At 37.3% G+C, this 22180-nt stretch overlaps 2 protein-coding genes across 2 annotated transcripts; one reads left to right on the top strand and one right to left on the bottom strand.

Moving 5' to 3' along the window:
- The first annotated feature begins 2348 nt into the window (after nt 1–2348).
- LOC103331149 (uncharacterized) lies at nt 2349–7926 on the top strand. The gene is made up of 3 exons (XM_089052670.1): nt 2349–5188; nt 6726–7036; nt 7337–7926. Exons 1-3 carry the CDS (start codon nt 2868–2870, stop codon nt 7696–7698), a joined length of 2994 nt encoding a protein of 997 aa, XP_088908796.1. The 5' UTR covers nt 2349–2867; the 3' UTR covers nt 7699–7926.
- Nucleotides 7927–8614: 688 nt separating this feature from the next.
- LOC103331148 (pleiotropic drug resistance protein 2-like) lies at nt 8615–17900 on the bottom strand. The gene is made up of 20 exons (XM_008233754.2): nt 16918–17900; nt 16700–16820; nt 16221–16309; nt 15907–15991; nt 15281–15571; nt 15104–15194; nt 14067–14967; nt 13795–13955; nt 13561–13664; nt 13255–13420; nt 13043–13168; nt 12845–12951; nt 12158–12490; nt 11632–11922; nt 11447–11530; nt 11211–11344; nt 10865–11092; nt 10295–10466; nt 9926–10180; nt 8615–9522 (listed from the first exon to the last, which is right to left on the bottom strand). Exons 1-20 carry the CDS (start codon nt 17304–17306, stop codon nt 9253–9255), a joined length of 4398 nt encoding a protein of 1465 aa, XP_008231976.2. The 5' UTR covers nt 17307–17900; the 3' UTR covers nt 8615–9252.
- Between the last annotated feature and the right edge of the window lie 4280 nt (nt 17901–22180).

The following is a 22180-nucleotide window of genomic DNA, read 5'->3' as shown; positions in this document are numbered from 1 at the left end:
AATTAAAAAGCTTAAACCTTGACTACATTTTGTAAATCTCTCGCTTTCATCGATTCCATTTCAAAAGAGAAGGGCCCCTGAAACTTCGGTCAAATCCCACTTTGCCTCTCCAAACTCAAATTAGCCCACTTTCATCCCTTAACCAAGGTTTGGTGACCCACTTTGCCTCCTGGCCTCAACACCATCAAAAAGTCTGTTAACTTTGATGACGTGACATAGGTGTTTTGTAATTTCGTACACATGGATCATTATCCACCAATTGAATGGGAGACGCGGCAAGTGAAGCCCGCCTCTACATAGATAAAATATAATTAAATATTTCAATAATTAAAAATAAAAACAGAAAAAAACTACATTTAAACAAAATAAAATTTAAAAAGTAACCAAAAAAATCCATCCCCATCACAATCTCTCCCTCTCTCCCACTCTATTCATCCTTCTCTTCTTCTCTTTCCCCCTCTCTTTCTTTCTCAGATCTGGATGGTGTGATGAGGACGAAGATGAACGACATGTCACCGTTCTTCGCGGCGCTCTAGGGGTACATTGCGAGCTTGAAGAAAAGAGGGGCGGATTGGTGCTACAAATTGGGTTGCGATAGTGGTGGAGTTTAGATCTAGGCGGGCTAGTTCAACAAATTAGAGAGAGAGAGAGAGAGAGAGAGAGAGAGAGAGAGAGAGAGAGAGAGAGAGAGGAAGATAGGGAGATAGAGAGAGGGAGGCGGGTGGAGGTGGGGTGGCTGGGCTTGAGGATGGGGTGGTGAGATGGGATGAGGTGGTTGTGTTAACATGAAAGGGATGACTTGGCTAGCTTTTTTTCTTTTCTTTTTTTCAATTTTTTTTTATTTTTGTTTCTTTTTCTTATATTATTTTCATGAATTGAGGAGGGGTGGGGGCTGAGATTGGTTGTGGGTCATAGGGAGTTGTATACGAAGAGATGGGGAGGGAGGCGGGTAGCTAGTGGGGAGCGATTCCTAAGCAGGGGTTTGTTGGGGTGGGTCACTGGCGGATCTGTGGGTTGGGTCGAAGAAGGTGGCTCGAGGAGAGAGAGGATGACGATTGAGAAATTTTTATTATTATTTTTAAATTATGTTTTAAAAAATATTAGTTTTTTAAAAAGAATATTAATGTTTTATTACTTTAAGGTTTTTATTATTATTTTTATTGACACATCAGCCTAAAAGTAGGTCCTTCATTTGCCACGTCATCAAAGTTAATAAACTTTTAGATGGAGTCGACAGTATATGGCAAACTGGGTCACCAAACCTCGATCAATGAATGAAAGTGGGCCATTTTGAGTTTGAGAGAGTAAACTGGGATTTGATTGAAGTTTCATAAGGCATTGGTATAATTAAGCCTTAGGCCAAACCTCATGTGGGCACCTGAAACTCTAGTAAAAATGTAAAGGATTTTTAACTGTTTACGTCCTTGAACTTTGCACCCAATTGCAATTGGGTCTATGAACTTTTTTTTTTAGGCAATTATATCCTTTAACTCTACAAATAGTTCAAATTGGGTCCTGCCATAACACAATCCGTCAAGTTTGACCGTGTCAATGGCACATGCTCTTGTTGTGAGGGGTGTATTGGAGTTTTCACGATGACCAGCTCCATGTCTGCAAACCTGTTCATAAATCTCATATAAGCCCAAGAGAATGTATGTGTGAGAGGGAGAGAGACAGTGTGATCTTATGTAAGAGTGAAAGAAAGTGTGGCAATGGCAAAGCTTGTAAATTGTCAGGTAGAAGAATAGGCTTGGTGGTTTTCGCTCAAAAGAAAGCCAAGAAGGCTCGAACGGTAATTATAAGAAATGGGTTCTCTTCTAACACTTCAGTGTTTCTATATTTTCACCAGAAAGTACAAAATTTGTGTGGTCTTTGCTATGAGAATTCATAAAAGATGAACCCACCTCAATTTGAGCTGTATGGTTTGCTAATCACAGTTGGGTTCGGTGAAATTTTGTCCAAGATTTTTCTTTTATTCAATTTTGTTTATAATCATTCTCAAAAAATCATTTTGCAGCTCAGAAGGACGCTTTTACCCCTTATTTTGACGGACAAATTGACAAACTTGGATGACATGGCCCAATTGGAACAACTTGTGAAGTTAAAGGATGTAATTGCCTAAAAAAAAGTGTATGGACCCAATTGCAATTGGAGGTAAAGTTCAGGGACGTTTATAGTTAAAAACCCAAATGTAAAATATGACCTGAAAAGTATTCTAAACAAACGGTGGAGATGAAGCCAAAACAGTCACGTCGGATCACACGATCCTCGTCCACTAACAAATTAAATAATTATCCTTCTTAACCCTCACCCCCAAGTAATTAAAAAGTAATTAAAAATTTAATATAGTGTGCCCACTACCAAAAGCAGAGCGACCACGAATCTTCCACTTCCAATTTTCATCCAATTCTGAAAACTCTTTGAGCGACCAAAAGCGAAAAAAGCAAAGAAATTCCCAAGTCAAGCTGGAACGATTTCTCATGCTCGTTGGCTCGAACCAGAAATTCTGAGAAGAAGAAGCAGCAGCAGCATCAAGTTTGTGGTTCACGGATCGGAAAATCGGAGAAGAAATAAGCGAAAGTCAGAAAGATCGTGTTTTTTTTCTGCAATAAGATCGATTCTCTTCGTGGACAATAATTTCATGGATTTGCAACAAAAGGTTCGAAATTCTTCTGAGAATTCTCACTTTCCATGGAATTCAATTTCCGTGTGGTGATATCTGTTTGTTATCCATTTGTACGAGTGTTGTTAAGGTTGTGATTGGATGTGTGTCACTAGGGTTAGGGTTTTCAAGCTCTTGCCATAATATTTATTCAATTATATATGAAATAGAAACCTGAGGGCTTCTAGTAGCTGTGAATTTCAAAATGCAATCCGGGAAGCATGATAATTTCAATAAGCAATCCCCAGCTTCTAGATTTAGTGCCCACAACCGGCTCGAATCGGGTCCTGAACCGTATAGTGGTAGTAGGAGGAGTAATATACGGCGTGAGGCGGCTGATCACTCTATTAGGGGGACTTTGAGCCCTCACGAATTGCAACAGGATGTGGGTGTGAGTCAAAGGACTGATTATATTGATAGGAGGGACTATGGTTGGCATTTGGGTGGTGGTAGGACTGATCGTGTGAGGCAGAGGTCAAGATCGGCGTCACCAGTGCAACCTTTTGGCAACATGCGGAAAAGGCCGCATTTTGATGAAGGGGTTGGGGTTTTGCGTAGGAATTATTCACCGCTGCCACAGGTACCAGTTCGTTCGGAGTTACCACGCAGACAAGAATTGGCTGAGCCTGGAACATATAATGCAACTGATGATTTGAATAGTAGACGAGTTTACGGGTCTGACCATAATGATTCTAGAATCAGTAAAGAAGAATTAAATGAAATCGGATTGTCAGCTGGTGATAAACATGGGACGTTGAGTCAAAAATCAGTGCTTATGGAAGATGGTGCGGTAAGGGGATCAAAATCTGTCCTTACCGAAGATAACACTGTACTAGGAACATATTGGCCGCCTCCAGACCCATATCCTGTGATAACTCCTGGGGAGAGTGGTGCCCACTTGCCATCATCATCACGAAGCATGAATATACGCCATTTTGAGCAAGAAAGACTTCATTATCTGGATCCTGTTGCTTTGGATAGATTACCGGTGACGAAATCCTACAAAGGAGAGAACCCCATTTTTCCTTCAAGGGATGGTGTTCACCCCATGATGTCAGGTGCTCATTCGGAGGATTTCCTTGCTAGCTCCTCCACAGGCATAAGGAGTGAATTTCAGGAATCTTATCGGGGTGGCATGCACTTGCCTTCTTTGGATGAATTTTCAAGTAGCAGCCGGAAACTTACAGATTCCTTTAGCATCAATGCCTATAAGCAAAGGCCACTAGCCGATTCTTCTAGAGACCCTGATTCTGGCAAGAGGAATCTTTCATTTTACCAGAGATGTAGTCCTACTAGAGGTGAGCATGATGATTATTTTCACACCAAATCAAGGGGAATGGCAGTTGATGATCGTGGATATCCATCTGATGACTTACACAAAATGATGCATCCACGAGCACCACTAAACATTGATCATACTCAAATGGTTTATAATCATGGAAATTTTTCAAGACCTAGTATTATGAACCCTGCTATGGACAGATTAGATAATACTGAGGATTCTTCTGGAAACTCAAGAAAGGGCATTATGCTGAATAATCCTACATTGCAAAGGCAATCATTATCAGACTACCCTGATAGAAGCAGGATATCAGAGGCATCAAAACATGGTGGGACATATTTGGGTTCTGGATGCACACATGACGACTTTGGAAGGAGAATGTCACAAGATTATGAAATATGCCATTTTGGTGCGTCACAGGATTGTCAGATCTCACACCTGAAAGCAGATTATGGTTTGGAAAGAGATGTGAGTATGAAGTATCAGGACAGGCTGTCTCCTCTGCCTACATATGATTCAGAAATGCGTAGGCATACTATTGGAATGCAGATTAGGAGAGAGGAGCTTGGAATATATGAACCATCAGATAGGGTGCTCAAAAGAAACTATGTTATTGGAGAAGATACAAGTACACATAATCCTAGAACATTTATGTCTGATAAATGGAGGTCTAGAGAATTCCAGGATTTATATGATAGTGGTGAAGAGTGGAATGATGGAGATGTAGGCAATTTGTATACATCTGCTTCAGCTGGATTTGACCATAATAGATACAGTAAGGCTGAGAGGGGGTTTGTTGGGCGAAACTATCATGATGAATATGCATCCGATGATTGGTTGCCATCTCAACGCTCTTTGGCACAAGCACAAAGTCATTCAGTCAGATTTTATAAACATGGTGATCGGTATTTAAAGGGTCATCGAAAACCTGGTTCATTAAGTAGACATAAGTTGAACCACACTGATATAAAAAGTGGTGTTCACAAACAGAACAGAGTTTGGAAAAGAAATGATAATTATCTAGAAGATGTCCATGCAGATGATGGTAATGATGCTGATCCATCAGAAAATGGGATGAGCTCTACAGGTCCTGAGCCATCCGAGGATTCTGTGGAGTTTATGCAAATGGTACATGAAGCCTTTTTAAAGTACTCTAAAAAGCTAAATATGAACACGGCTGTCCAGAGAAGATACAAGGAACAAGGAAAGGCTGGTACTTTGTTCTGCATCGTATGTGGCCGAAGGTCTGTTTTTCTTTTCTATCATATTCTTTTCAAGTGGGGCTCCAGTTATGATCTTTTCATTCAGGAAACTTTAAGTATTACTCCCATGCAGTAACTCTAAGCTTTTGTTACTAGGGTTTTCTTTAGGATTTTTACATGACCAATAATTTGATTTTGTTATATAGTTATCTGGTTAATGTTTAGAGGTGGGTGGTGAATTGGAATCAATTCAGTGTAGGAAGGCATGAATCTCTGGTGAGCTCCACAAATGTGGGTGAAGCCATAAAGGTTACGCCATGATGCTAGTTCAAGTTGCTTTTTATGACATTTAAATTTCGTGAAAATTATGTGGTTTTTGATTTGTTCCATGTTGGTCGTGCGGCAAACGCCAACTAATAGAGAATGGTGCTTTTGGAGTTCATTCACCAATTATGGTTGAAATTTTAAGTAACCTGGCTTTCTTAGTGGGAATGGCAGACACCGTTTGATAACACAAGGGTCATCGTCCAGCGGAAAATCATATAAAGCTGGATAAGGAATGCAAAAGAAGGATTTGCAATGGAAGTTGGAGAAATAGGTTCTGTTGGAATACACTGTGCATGAGTAGGCGCAAAGTTCCCTTTCGCAATGATCTAAGAAGTCAGTGACATTGACATCAACCATTTGGTTTGCTGGCTGAGAGGTGATAAGCAAGTTTGGATACATCCTTGTGCAAATTAAGCTGCCTATTGTTTAGAATTCTTTACCAAACCCAAGAGATCGCTGAATGACTTTTAAGAAATAGCTGGAAAGGATACTTTGCTAATCAATCTTGCATGGTATTAACATGATCTTTCAGGTGACATGGGAAGACCAAATATTTCTTTGGTTGTGAAGTTCTTGAATATGTAGGCTACTTCCTATATGCTGTGGAAGATAACTAAGAGCTTTTAGAAAAGACGATTAGAACCCAAATTAGAAATTTTATATAAAAAAATGTCATAAAGCTTCAAGGGTGAAATTAAGAAAGCAATCATTGGACAAAGTCTTATCGAGTGTTAGACAGGGCATTGTTTTGTTTTGTTACTGCTCCAAGGTTGATGTGTACTTTGTACTTTTATGAGGATATCTTCTGTGTCAGACTTGTCTTAAATTTGATACAAGTCTATCCCAAGCCTGATAAAAGGAGGTTGTGGTAGTTTGTTGCTGATATAAATATCGGATCTTATGAATGTGTTTTACTTGATATGAGGTAATCGAGCTTTGTAGCAAATGAGAGACAAGATGATTAATTTAAATCAAACAAGGCTGTAGCAGTTGAGGGTCTTCAAAAAGTTTCTGGTTTTTGTTTTCACTATTTATTTATCCTTGGTGAAGATATCAAAGTCTTTTTTTTTAATTTTCTTTTTTATTATTTGCATATATGATACTTGTTAGGGCATGGAATTTGAATATGGTATCGATTAGCATGTTTAAATGGGATACCGTTGATGTTTCTGCCTTCCGCTTGTTTGGGTAGAAGTTATACTCACAAGTAATATGTCAGTTTTCATTTGTTTATTTATCTATGCTGTTACAGCTTCTCAAAGGAGTTCATGGACACTCGACGTTTGGTAACACATGCATTTATGTCTCACAAAGTTGGTTTGAGGGCACAGCACTTGGGCCTTCTCAAAGCAGTTTGTGTTCTGTTGGGGTGGAGTACTGTTGTTCCCTCTGACACTGTCACATGGGTTCCCCATATCTTGCCCAAGGCAGAAGCTTTGGCTCAGAAGGAAGATTTGATTCTCTGGCCTCCAGTTATTATTGTCCACAATATTTCTATGTCAGACAACAATCCTCAAAATTGGAAGGTGGTTACCATTGAAGCGCTTGAGGCTTTTCTAAGAGGTGAGTGACTTTGGTCGTAAAAATCCCAATGGTGAAAATTTCCCGATGTACTAAGGCTATCAAATGCTTGAGCATAAAGTTGATAGGAAAAGCATTAGAAAAATGAAGTGAAACTAGAAAAGAAGAATGAACTGTATCATGTTCTATCAGCTAAAATTGTTAGCATGTAGCATCTGAATCAGTGACAATATTCGGGTTATCATATCAATATGCCTTTTGCATTCGTAGATTTTTGAATTACTTGGAGCTAGGTTTACAATTATCTGATTTGAATCTTTTGGGTTCTCCTTGAAATGGCAGGTAAAGGTTTAATCAAAGGAAGAATCAAGATGTGCCTGGGGAAGCCTGCTGACCAGAGTATGTTGGTGGTGAAGTTCTTAGGAACTTTTACTGGACTGGGGGATGCAGAGAGAATTCATAAGCATTTTGCGGAGCATAAGCGTGGGAGAGTAGATTTTGAGCAAGCAACATCCTCCAATGGAGAAATCAGAGAGGCAGGAATGCAGGGAGACAACGTGGAGGAGCAAATTCTATATGGGTATATGGGGATTGTGGAGGACTTGGATAAAGTAGATTTCCATACCAGGAACTGGACTGTGATAAAGAGCAAGAAGGAGATTCAGGACCTGGCCGATGCTCCTGTCAAACCTGATGAGAGGTAGCTCATAGCTGTGCACAAACACTAATTCAAGGAGGTTTAGTTGTACTTTCCTCAAAAGATACTCGAAAGAAAACAGAACAGAAAATATCATGCATAAGAACTGAAGTCACCTCTAGCTTTTATTATTAGTGCAAATACTCTCTATTCTGAACTCATGGAAAGCCTTATATTTTGCGCGTCATATAAGACGTGGTACCTTCCATTATATAAAAAAGCTGATTTGTTGTAATTTGTAGTCATGTTTGTAAAAGGCCAAGTTGGCTTAACTCCATTACTGAGGCTGCCTATCCTGTGTTGGACTAGTTTCATGAATGAAATGCCGTTTGGATTCTATAAAAATAAACAATTTAAAAAATTTGCCTTTCATTATTTGAATGGAAGGAAATGCCAACTGAAAAGATCACAATCTAAAAAGTTTAAACACAACTATTAAAATGCGTGATGCTGCAGATGGATTTTTTATGATCCAAGGAGGTTTGCCTTTTGTTAAATTTAAATTTTGGTAATTTTGGTTTTGTTCTTGTGGAAGTAGATTATAGTTGTGTTTGTAACAGATGGGTGACAATTTCCACACTCCTATCTTGTGCACTTGCACACTCGTTTTTTTGTTTTTTGTTTTATGTTTTGATAAAAGATGTGTAGGTGCCAACGAGATCTAGCTCAGTGGAAAAAGGCATTTAACTAGTATATTAGTTATCTCAGGTTCGAACTCCAATGGCACCTTGGTAGTGCGTGTGTGCCTACCCCTTGTATTTTGGACTATCACTTGTATTAAGAAGAAGAGGAAAAAAAAGTGTAGGCAATAAAAATAAGGGAAGTGCGAAGTGTGAGTGCAAAAAATGGCCTCCCTAAGATGCAAATTACACTATCTTTCAAACTGCAAATTCAGAATGGTTTATATATGAATCTGAAACATATACTCAAGCAAGAATAAACTTAATATATCGACAGTCCTGACAACAAAACATGCTTAAATTACCAGGTTGTTTAGCAAGCGATGCCAACATCCTTGTGTTCCTGATTTAATATTAGAAAAGATTTAATGCATTTCTAACATTAAATTTGTACACAAAGGGTAAGACTGAAGGACTTATATATGAAAACATACAATGTTGGTTATAATTCAAGGTAACACTGAAAGACATGGGTATATTTTCCTCGCAAGTCGGTTTTACCAAGGACAAGTAACACCCTAAACACACACATAACTTCTGTGGTTGAATGTCTCTTTCAATGCCTCACAGAAAGATCCACTCCAAGGACATACTAACAAATGCCACACAGAAAGATCCACTCCGACATTGTCATCCTTTTTCTCTGGTGAAATTTGTGCCTTGTCGTGTGCTCAAAATGCGTCTGTTTTGACCACTAGCCTCTCAATAATGATATTTTTGGGAAGCCTAATCACTTCCATCCAGCAATGTGCTGCCTCTCTGATTTGTAAAGCAAATCTCACTTCCTTTTTCAACATATATCAGTATTTTCGAGAACAAATACAATTGGAGCTGTGAAAAATTTACAAAACTTTGACAGATAGTAAAACCAGTATGCTTCCTCATCTCCTTTGGAAGTTGAGATACTTGATGCCGTAGGCAAAGACGAACAAGAATAGGAGCACGAAACCAATATGGGCAACAACAACGGCTCCAAGGAAGTCATATTCAAAGCCTAATCTCGTCTTAAGGTAAGTCTGCACTGACATGCGAGCTTGTCCTGGAACTTCAACTAATGAAGTTTTGTCTCCCACTTGGGAAGTCACAAGTCCATAGATTGTCCAAGCCACCGGAGAACCCCAGTAGTACCATCTCCACCATATTGGTATTTGCTGAAAAAATGAGCAAGTATAAAATGCCATAATTTGTTTTTAAATAACTACTTAAAGTCATTAAATGGGGAGGCTGTCATCCTTTCTCTTCACTAAAATCATTTGCTCCATAAAACATGAGGAATATTATCATGCCACTATATAGACTTATGACTCTAATCATTAGCTCCGTCAAAGTTAGATCTGATTCTAATCATGGCAGCTTTCCTAAAGACCAATTTGTCAGAGGCTTGCTAGTGCTGAGTTTTAAGTCAAACAAAAATGATTAGCATTGTTGTATATGATTGCTTTGTAATGAGAAAATCTTCTTAACATGTTAATCTCTTGTTAATCTGTGGACTAGTTAACTCAAAGATTTGCAATTCATAGTTTGTATGTGTGCCTACGGAATGCAGATACTTACTGTCCTAGGGATGAGGAAACCAGAGAAGAGGTTCCAGAAGCTTAGGAAAAAGGACATCACAATGGCTGCAATTTGGTGGCCTGGAGTGAGAGCTACAAGCATCATGCCATACAATGTGAAGTAGATAAAGCACATCAATATGAAGTAGTAGAACCAAAAAAACTTGTCAACTCTCCAAGGGAAGCCGATCATTGAATAAAGGATGAGACTATACACCAGAGTTTGGACGGCAACGTAAATTGTCTCAATTGCCACCTGCAGGACATAAGATTTTTAATATACTGACTATGACAAAAGTTGTTGCTTTGAATTTACTCTTGCATCATATTTTCCTACTCGGCTTAATATCAAGGTTTCGGCTTGTTTTACCTGGGCAAATGCATAAGGCAACGCAGAGTACATCCCTGCTGCTCTTTCGCGGTAGAATACTGTTCTTTCAATTGCCACAACAGGCTGCACTGAGGCAGTGTTGGTGGCTCCCAGGAAGATAATGGCAGAATACATGGCTCCCATCAGATTGAGTAGGTCTTGTTCCTTGTGTCTATTAAGATAAAATTTTCCAATAAACTTTAGAAACATGTAACAGTACAAAATCAAAGATTAGTGTACTTGATTGTAGAGGCTGGTAAGATGAACAGAGGTGCATGACATGATTTCCTAATGAGATAGATAGAACTTATAATTGTATCTATGCAGAGTTCTATGGTGTAACAAGATAATGAGGTTAATAGCTTTTCTTATTTTCTCACCTTTTCCTTTTTTTCTTTCAGTCATGCAATATCAACCAGTAAAAATTCAGAATAATGCGCCAGCAAGTGAGGCTATGCCAATTAGGGTTGCATGCTTAATCCTATTACGGATAACTAAGCCGTGACCATCATGCTTATTTTAATAAAATATCTTGACAAGAGCAGAAAAATTAGAGACCTTCTGACTTACGTTTTTTCTCCTTTGTTCCAGAAAATAAGTCCGAAAATAGTACCGACAACCATGCTCAAAAAGAGCCGGATGGCATTGTATGGCGGGTTCCTCCAGTATGACCAATGTTGTTTCCAGAAGCAAGCTTTGCATTGAGTAAGAAAAGACTGAGAGTATTTAGTGGGGAAGTGAAGGTCTTTGGATCCTGGGACTGGAGTGCTTAGCTCTTCAATAAGTTCTTGATTCTTCCTGGGAAGGAGGAAGCAAATGATATAAACTTTGAGTTAGCCTATTACTGAAGAATGATTAGCTCTAAATGCAGCACAATGATGCAAGTGACGATTAAGGGCCTAAATGTCCCACTTACTTATAAAGTTCAGACTTCTGATATATATCAGCAAAGTCCACATTGAGTTGTGTCTCAACTGTAGGAGAACTAATTTCCAACATCCATGTTGCAGGATTGTAACCATCTCTGATCTTAGTAATTCCTGGAATAGCCTGCGGGAGGTTAAAGAAATTTGTTTGACATTTTGTTTGACTGAAAGTACTGGGAATTATAACACATCAGTTTCTAATGACCATTTAACAAGTGATACTCACTTCAAAATATTCTATCAGCCTTTGAGAACAGCGGCCAAGGGGTCCGGCATAAATAACTTGTCCACCTCTCTTCATCAGAAGTAGCTGTGAGAAAAATGATCAAAGTGAATTAAAGTAAATGGCTAACAACAATTACAAATAGAAGATTTTGTTACGAATTTCTGACTATGAGAAATGACAGATACCTCATCAAAGGCTTCAAAAATGTCTATGCTTGGCTGATGAATAGTGCAGACAAGAGTCCTCCCTGTATTCACAGTATTTCTCACTGTACGCATGACGATTGCAGCAGCCCTTGCATCAAGACCTGATGTTGGCTCATCCATGAAGATTATAGAGGGATTCGCAACCAACTCTACAGCCACGGTTAATCTCTTTCTCTGTTCTGTTGACAGACCATTTATTCCAGGAAGGCCTACTAAGGAATTCCTCAGTGGCTGTAGCTCAACCAAATCCATGACTTCCTCCACAAACATCTAGATATCAGAAGGGAGAAAAAGTATGATAAATACAATATGACAAATCCATGACTTGTTGATATAGCAACAACTAAACTGAACACAATCAGTATTTATGAGGCAATCCCTATATCCCTATATATCTGTGTGTGTAACACTATATGGGAGACCCAAGACTGCATTTGGTACAGACACTTAAAAAAAATAAAATAAAATAAAATAAAAAAGTAAAGTTTGTGTCAAAAGATGATGCCTGTCGTGTTTCCTTTGTAATATCCTTAGCAAGGCGCATCCAGGCAGAGTACTGAAGAGATTCATAAACAGTTACGTTTGGAGAATGGATATCATTTTGTTCACAATAACCGCTAACTCGGGCAAAAGTTGCTTGGTTCTTTGGGTAACCAGAAATGCTGATACTTCCTTCAATATAACCACTAGTTTTCCTCCCTGCTAGCACATCCATTAAGGTAGTCTTTCCTGCACCACTTACACCAACCAATGCTGTTAGAATGCCAGGCCTAAAAGCACCACTAACATCTTGTAACAATTGGAGGCGATCCTCTTCAATTCCTTGGCTCTTCATTTCCTGATGAATAACTCAAAACTTTCAGCATTTATTTCGGCAAATGACCACACATATTGAAAATATCCTTCATTTGAGTTTTTTTATTTATTTTTATTTTTTTATAACTTTTATAAAGTTCATACAACATACCTCCATCTACAGCTTATACAAACAAAAACAGAGATTTGGAAATTAATCAATTTTGGTTACAGTGCATTGCTAAGTTAAAAGGGTAGTTGTCTGGCTCCCATTTGTCAGTGTTTTCAAATATATATTTATTAAATCACTTTAGTTGTTTTCTTTAAAAGCAAAGAGCTTTAAAATTTTATCATATGGTAATGCTGCATGTTGTATAAGGACACATAGAGGACTTACAGCAGGCATATCAACATAGTAGTTCACATGATCAAATGCAAGTGATAAAGGCTGAAAGTGCAGGACCATTCCTCGTTTCTTAGGTTTCTTCACGGCCATATCGATACCTGTTATTCACATAGTGTCATCATTAGCAAGCTTCCTTTACCTCCTTTTTAAAAGCAATATTTGCAGTATGTACAACTCTAGGTCTTGAACCTTCCGACAATGGGGCAGTGGATGCTGAACTCATTTCTGCGCCTCCCATTATATCTAACATTGACTGGTTTTTACTTCTATGCTTGTCATCATCCTCCAGAATAATGGATTTAGAATCTCCGAAAGCTACATATAGTTTTGAAAGCATTATTGGACTCAAAATCTTAATCACATAACTGAAATAATGATTATTATGAGAAATTATAGCTTACGGTTCAGATAAGTCAGTGCTGCAATAAACAAGATGTTGAAAAGCAGTGAAAAGCCAAGGAGTGCCCCTATGCATATCCAATACCAGTATTCTTCTGTAAACATGCCTCTGGTCTTTAGAAGAGCCTTTCCAACTGTAGGTTCAGAGATTCTTGGGTCAATATTGGGCTGTAACAGAGAAAACGTGTTCTGTCAGTCAAATTATAAGAATAGCTGTGGCCTCCAAAAGAGAGCCTCCTCTGCAAACCACCTAAAAAGAAAAGCTTTCAAAGGAAACAAATTGATAGACAATATGAAGGAGATCTTACTGCACTCCATCTTTTGTCAAGAAATTCATTGATGACAATGGCATTTTGTCCATACATCATGGGAGAAATATAGTAGCCCCATATCATCCATGGTTCAATGTCATCTGCACGAAAGGACTAATTAAATTCTTACATCTCCTTCAAAGTAAAATGGATAACAAGTTAGGAATGTGTGGGATTGTAGCTGCTTGAGTCATTAACTGTATAGATAGCACAAAGACTAAAACAATGAACCTTTGGCAACAATGAATCCACCAAGGACAAAAACCAATAGCAGCGTGAAGGTGCCAAGTGTGCTTGCAACTATTTGTGTTCTTCCAAGAGCTGCAATGAAACGGAACAGAGATAGGGCCATCTGATGCACACTGAATAACGCCAATAGCTGGCGGAAAAACCTGTGCAAGTTTGAAATGTGCTACTGATCATAATTTAAAGAATTTGTTATCACTTGTAGGTGTTATCAACAGAATTCTATGCACATGATGGTTACACATTCAGGCACATACCTACTAGCTGCAGGAGCAAAACCGATGGTGTAATACGTGAGTATGATCCATATTCCTGATTCTATCAATGATACAGGAATCCTGAGCACCGAAATTGGTAAGCAGAAAGCCCATGCTGGATGTAACAAGAGATCTCTCTGTTTGAAAAATACAGGAAGCCTGAATATAGTCATTGCAAGCTCTGTCATCCCATTGAACATTACATTTATGAGACTGAAAAATAGTGCACCATAAAATTTCCCACCATCTTCTAATCTGCCGTGCTTCATTTCTGTTCTCCAAAATATGGTCATGGAAATTATTGACATGATTGTGATCTGTGTTGTCTTGAATATATATAGAGGGGAGTTGCGCTTCATCAATAGCCACTCTCTTGCAAAGCATGCCTTAAAGAGTTCCCAGTTTGAGATCCCATACATTTTTTTCGATAATGCTGCAGGATGAGTTTTAGATCTGTCATAGGGATTTCCAAGTTCTTCAGACAGGTTTTGGCCAATGTGGAAGTTTTTGAAATAATCCGAAAATTCCAATGCACTAATATATCGGTATGGTTCGTTCTTTTTAAACCAGTATTGTTCTTGGTCCTTTCTAGAAATAACCTCTTGCAGGAAGTCTGCCGCTCCTTTCCTTTCTGGACATTTGAAACCTACACTCTCAAAAAATTCTAGTGCATTCTCTCGTGGACCTTGGTAGACAATATGACCCTCCGAAACTAAGATAATGTTATCAAAGAGTTCAAAGGTTTCAGGTGCAGGTTGCAAAAGAGAAATTATCATGGTGACATCCATTATATGAACCATCTGCCTCATAAACTGGATGATTTGGAACGTGGTTGAACTGTCTAAACCAGTAGATATTTCATCCATGAAAAAAGCTTTTGCTGGTCCAACCAGCATTTCTCCTGCATTCATCAGGACCAAGTTCTTATCAGGAATGAGCATTTTGTTAATAGAAAAGTTGTCATGGTGGCATAGTTAACTAATAGAACTACGTCAGATAAGTATTTTTCTCTTGCTTTTTGAGTATTTTATACACACCTGTAGTAAGACGCTTTTTTTGTCCACCAGATATGCCCCTTCTCATCTCATCACCCACTAAAACATCAGCACATATATCTAATCCAAGTATCTGTTACAGTTTTTTAATTAGTTACAGTTGTAAGACTTGGTGTGTAGTTAGTTGGAAAATAAATAACCAACAAGAATGCAACAAACCTTCAGAACATAGTCTGTTACTAAACTGGTTTCTTGTCCTGCCAGAGCTGTGGCTTTCATGAAGGCATCTATCTCAGGATCCGGTGTGATTCCTGATTCTTTTTCTCGTCTAGATAATTCCGCCAGTAGCTCGTATCTGGTTCCAACCCCAAAGCATCTTCCTGAAAAATTCAATGCTTCTCTGACTGTCATCTCACCATGGTGCAGATCATGCTGGCTGATATAAGCGCATGTTCTTTGAGGAACAAACTCTGAAAATTCATGACCACAGTAAGTGACTCTTCCGGATACCTGTTATGAATTTTATCAGTGTCCAATCAGAATTTCAAGATTTACAGAAATAGTTTGTGCAATCTTCTTGAAAGGAGTTTCTAAGGCTGATAGCAATTTCCAGATCTGCGATTACAATTTTTATGAACCGGTCAACCTTTCAAAGAAACAAATGGAAAATGTATTAAATAAGATGACATTGGAGTTAACAAAAATCATTAACATTTTAGTAACATCTTAGCATCCGCTACATGTTGCATGATGAACAATTGGACTGAGGGTGAATGAAGCTTAACATGACATGACATCAATATTTGAAAGACATTGTTAGTGTTCAAAAGAAGGAAATGCCGAACCCTTAGATCGTTATCCGTCTTGCCAGCAAGTGCCTGAAGAAATGTTGTCTTCCCTGATCCCGGAGGTCCCAGAAGCAGTGTCATTCTGGAAAATGCTAACAAAATCAGTGAAATGCATACTCAATCCATCTAGTACTTCATTTTAAATCAGAATCACAACAGAAAAGTTATCCTATTAGAGAACATCTGGGTTTCTGATTGACAATGTGTGTCTAGGAATCACTGAACAACCAAATTCAACTTGTAAACTGGGAAAAATAAACAACGTGAGAAATCATGTGCATGCTTGCTTCATAAAATTAATTAGACATTACCTTGATGGCTTAACTATTCCACTCATGTCACGAAGTATCTTGACTACTCTTTTCTTTGACGGGAATAGCTTAACAAATCCAAGAATTCCCTACATGAAAAACAAAATTGAAAAGAAGAATAAGTGTAAACAAAAGTCATCCATCAGTAGACACATACATACATTAGGTTGAAGCCTTATCTCCTTTGGAAGTATGAACTTTTACTATCATCCTAGAGGCTGCTTATTTCATTTGATATTATTGAATATGATCAAACTGCCCTTTACAGATCGAAGAGCGTCGACATTGAAGCATGAAACTATGTACTGCTCTATCCTATCACATTTGATTAAAGAAAATAAAAATAAAAATCCTGGGTTTACTGTCCTACAGAGAAAGGGGGAAACAAGAATTACCCTCTATTTTGTACTAGAAAAGAAATCCAGTCATAGTAAATTCAAATGAAACAGTACAGAAAAGCAGAAAACAGAACAAAGTACTTCTATGGTGTTCCTGTAGGAATTCAGCAGAGTGGGAAGTGCTCTGGTTCCAATATATGCATCCCCTTCTACTGATAAATGCTCGAACCGGACTTCAATCTGTGGAATCTCAATCCCAACCCTGTTAATACAAAATCAAATATTAATTGTAAAATCACCATATAAAAAATACTTACCACCACAAAATATTTGAAAAAACAAACAAATAATAATATCACCTATTAGTCCTTTCTCTAAGCCTTAGAAGAAATTTCTCATTGTCCTCTTCAGCAACCTTGAGAATATTTTCCATGAGATGCTTCTTGTCCACCCTCCCAAGATTGGTAACATCAATCTCTTCATAACCAACTTTTCCATCATCCAAAACCTGCTTAAGCATTCCTTTTCTTAATCTATCAAACGTAGGAAGCCTCTCTATTGCAGCCCACTTCAACTCCTCCTCATCATCATATGCTAACCTCCCACTGCGCTGAAACACATCCCCCTGCCCACTCCACAGTTCTCGGAAACTCGTCGAAGCCCAACTTCTCTTGCTCACTGATCCATGAGTCCTCCTCCCACTGCTCACTGACCCCACAAGCTCATCTCCGGCCAATGCAGCCGCCATCTTTGATTCTTTATCACCCTTTGTAAAATTATATATTTCTCTTCACACAAGCCTACTTCAAATCAAAAAGTTGAGGTGAAACTAGAAAAGGAAACAAATTCAAACGAAACCCAACAAGTATTAGTTAGTAACAAATTTAAAAAAAAGCATGAAAATCTTGGAAGCAGCAAGTTCCAGAGGAATGTTGTGTCAAGAAAAGTTGCTGGTGGTTTTCTTCTGCATGGCTTGGTTTGGAGGAGTCTGAGCAGACATGGTTAACTTATGAGATATATGAGTCAGGAGGATATGGTGGTGCTGACAGAGATGAGTGAGTATTTAGTATCTACAGAGTTTGGGGACAGTTGAAATCCAAATCCTTGGACATTTTTTTCACCATTTTAGCAAGATTCTATTTTCAAGACGTGGTTTCTCTAGGATCTGTGACTGCATAATGAGGACAAAGTAGATATTATATATGTAACTTGAGGTGGATATTTAGCTTTCTTATTACTTCTTTTGTTCCTTCCTACAATAAGTTGTCTTCAAAGAATTATGGAAGAGAGGAAGAATCCCAGTGACCTATTTCCAACTCTATATGGCCAGTGGTCCTCCCAAGGCAACATAAATGTTTTGTTTATTTACTTTTTCATATTTCGTAAGAAAAACACTAATTTTATTTTTTTAGATCAACAGAAGGGAATATTCAAATTTGGAACATTTTCTATTTTGAGAAGAGAAATATCACTAGATTAGCTGTACTTAAATAGTTGATTTTGACATGAGCCATTGCTGACCATTTAGTTTACTAAGTATCTAGTCTTTAGACTCTCCACTTTATTAGAGGAGATCCTTTTCAATTTTAATATATAAGCGATATTGGATAGAGAGAATCGAATACTTTGACATTTTATCCATTTTATGATAAATTATCATACATTTAGCTCTTGATAGATATTTTATTTATTAGAAATCATGTAACCAATTGACTTAAAAGAAGAGGTCCAATTGTGAAGGACCCACTAGTGTAGTGGTTTGGAGCAACTGCCCTAGAAAAAACTTGGGTTCAAGTCATAACATTCGTGTAGTGTGTATGAGTTAATTAGTAGCTCCTCTCAATAATTTTTTATTTTTATTTTTATTTTAAAAAAGTGTTAAAAAAGAAGAGGTCCAAGCAGGGGCGAACGCATGTTGGGACAAGAGGGGTCGCACGACCCCTTGGAATGCTGGAAATGTGGTTGTGGACTTCATGAACGACCCCTTGTGTGCACACCAAGTCCTCGATGAAAGTCCCAGCCCATTTGCTTACTCTACTCTGCAGCTGCGCTTCGCATCATTTTAAAATGAGCCTTGCCAAAGGACGTCGTTTGGTCCAAGGCTCAATCAATTTTTTTTTAAATTGACCTAACCTCAAAATGACGTCGTTTTAGGCCATGTTTTTAACATTTAAATTTTTTTAATTTTTTTTTTTTTAAAAAAAAACATAAGCACTTACCCAACTCTGCACAGCACCTCCAAACCCCTTTTATTCCCAATTTCACATCTCTTCCCAACCTCCAACAACCTCCATCACAACTCTTCGCCGGTGGCTCGGTGCCAACCACCACCATGTTATGCCGCCGTCAGCCCCCCTTTTTTTCAACTACAAGTAAGCAAAATTTATTTTTATAAATTTATAGTGATGATATATATTGTCGATATTGATATTTTTTTTATGGAATGAAAATTATGGATATGAGAATGTAGATTGATTGAGTTTATGCTTGATTGATAATGTGGATTGATTAAGTATATTGAATATTGATTGATATTTGATATGATAATTTGGTTTATTAAATACTAATTGATATTTGATATGATAATTTGGTATATTGAATATTGATTGAAATGATAATTTTGTATATTGAATGTTGATAGTGGGTTATTGACATTTTCATATTCATATGATAATTTGGATAACACAACAATTAAGTAAATTTAGGTTTTAGCCAGAAAAAAAAAATTCACTTTTGGAAAAAGCCAAAGATTTTTCAAAAAAGACAGAAAAACCTCTCAACTTTCAAATCAAAGACATGCTAATGTAAAGGATTCCTTAGGAAATCCAAAAATAAATAAGGGCAATTTTGTCCTTTTTGGGTTCTTTTACAAAATTTCTCTCTCCTTTGTGTTTTTTCAAAGTCTCCCTAAAAATTAATGATTGATTGAATTAATTGATGTGTTGATTTATGGAACAATTTTTTAAAAGAAGATTATCTACGAATAGTCCTTCTCCGCCGGGTAGTTCAAATGCAAGACCAATTGAAGTAGATGAGATATTGGCTAATCTTCAGGCAAACTTTGGACTAAGAACTCGAATGACGGATTATAATCCTAATATTCAATATAAGATCCGAAGAGCATATTTACAAAAAGGACCTTGTCAACCTAGAAGTTATAAATTCCCACAAACTAATCAATCAGAAATTAATAGACGCTTCATTGCTCAATGGTTTGATGAGTTTGATTGGTTGGAATATAATATAGCTAAAGATGTTGCGTTTTGTCTTCATTGTTATCTCTTTAAACCTAATTTTGATCAAGTGGGTGGTGATGTATTCACTAGGGTAGGCTTTAATAATTAGAAGAAGGGGAAAGAAAGATTTAACCTTGATGTGGGACCGGTTGGTAGTGTTCACAACCAAGCTAGAGAAGTCACTTTCAATTTGATGCATCAAACTACACACATTGAAACAATTGTGATCAAGCAAACAAACTGAACTCGCACAACTTATCGCACTTGCTTAAATGCATCACTCAAGATTTTGACAAACGAAAGCCAATTCATCTTACTTAATTTTATCCTCAAGATTTTTCAAATCGAGACTTATTGATGCTTAAAGATCAACTTGGTGTTTATCTTCATCATATGCATTCGAGTAGTGATTTTTCTCAATTGGAAGGGATAGTCTTGCGAAAAAAATGGTGGAGAAAGGAATGCATAAAATATTTCCTTATGTGTATTTGTTTCTTACATTGGCTTTGGTTTTACCTGTTGCAACCATCATGGATATTATTAAAAATCTACTTCGCAATAGAATGAGAGATAAATGGTTGAATGATAGCTTGATTGTTTACATTGAAAGATATGTTTTTGCTTGCATTGATAACGAAACTATAATGCAACGTTTTCAAAATATGAAAACTCGTCGTGGACAATTGTAACTTGTATTATTGGTTTTGTTTTGAATTATGAATGGAAATACTATTTTTCTATCTTTTTAGTATTATTTTCTTTGTAAAAAAATTTCGGAACTTTTACACTGTAACTCCTTGGCCACATAATCCTGGATCCGCCACTGAGTCCAAGATGGTTTAACTTGATTATCCTTTGAAACTTAGTGCCAATTGGCGGGCAGTGATAAGTTCTTAAACCTTAAAATAGTTTAGGTTGAAAGTGTCGGTCCTAAATACTGACTCCTAACCTTGACTTGACACCTTTATTGAGCTCTACTCTCTCAATGGTGTGTCGTTTCTCTGTTACATCTCATCAAACGGCACCACTAGTTACTTTTACTTTCCTTTTTCTCCGCAGCCTCTTTTCCAAAACTTTTGAAAAGTTTGCTAGAATAACCATTCAGAATTGAAGTTCGAGTGGTTGAATATTTAATTTGGGATTAATCTAAGGATGAACATGTGTACATATATAATGTTTTCCTGTTATATGATTTGGGAAGTTAATAACTGTTAAAGAATATAGGTCCCACGTTTAAAATTTAATTCAATAAAATACAATATAAAATGAATGGTTCTGCTACTGATATTACTAACATTGAGGCCTTTTATGACAAAATCTCACACCTACGTTTGAGCTTACTTTACAATATTATCTCATGATTCGAACCGTTAAATAGTTAAACCACGACCTAAAAACTTGCTAACTGGTTATCATGAATTTAAACAAAATTTTCTGCTCAACACACCGGTAGAGAAGGAAAAATTAGGTGCAAATAAAATTACCAGGATTTAAGACACCAGAACCTCTGGCAGGTTGTTATAATAAAAAATAAATATTAAAAAAAAAAACCAAAGAAGAAAGAAAACCAATAATTATTTCGCCCACATGGATATTGTCGGTCGGTTTTAGACTAAAACCTGAAAGCAACCAGTATAAACGGTGGCAAAAACCATTAATAAAATTAAAGTTTGCCCCACTCTCTCACATAGTCAGCCTTTTCATTTATGAGCCTCCCCTTTCCCAGAAAATTCAACAACACTTGAGTTTTTAGTACTTCCTCGCACTCTCCTGTCAATTCTTGACATTAAATTTGGCTCAATATTTGTTGGACTCTTCTCAATCTAGAAGCTCATGTGATGTGGTGAGTATAAATTTTAAATTTAAAAAAAAAACAAAAAACTAATTTGGCATGCCTTTGTCATTAATCAACCCCTTTAACAAGTTTGGATTTGATGCCGTGACAATTACATATCATCTATTTTTCATTCAATACATAAGCCGACCCAAGAAGATTTTTTCTTTAAACAATTTGGGTTTTCCAATTCGGACGTATCTTTTCTTATCTCCGACCTATCATAATTTGTTTTTTTGACTAAACTCGATGACTAGGATCCAGATGAATACGCTTGACGTGTTTGATTTTATGTTTTTAGATTCCTAAACACCCCAAATAGTTGTTAAACTTTTTTACTTGTATCTTTTACGTGTATTGTTTTTATAAATATTTTATGTGTCAACTACCAAATGAAAACTAAATGGAGAGGATATTTCATTATAAAAAAATAGGTGGAGGCCCATACACGAATTCCTTTCGAAGTAGGCAACATTGCCTACTTGGGGAGAAGTATGTATTAAGATATCTATTACGTTGAAGACGAAAGATAGTGACGTGTAGTCCTTTGCA

This window comes from Prunus mume, linkage group LG5 (assembly GCF_029339155.1).
Source record: "Prunus mume cultivar Tortuosa linkage group LG5, ASM2933915v1, whole genome shotgun sequence".
Taxonomy (NCBI): Eukaryota; Viridiplantae; Streptophyta; class Magnoliopsida; order Rosales; family Rosaceae; genus Prunus; species Prunus mume.
Note: the sequence above shows the minus strand (reverse complement) of the source record. Positions and strands in the feature narration are given on the sequence as shown.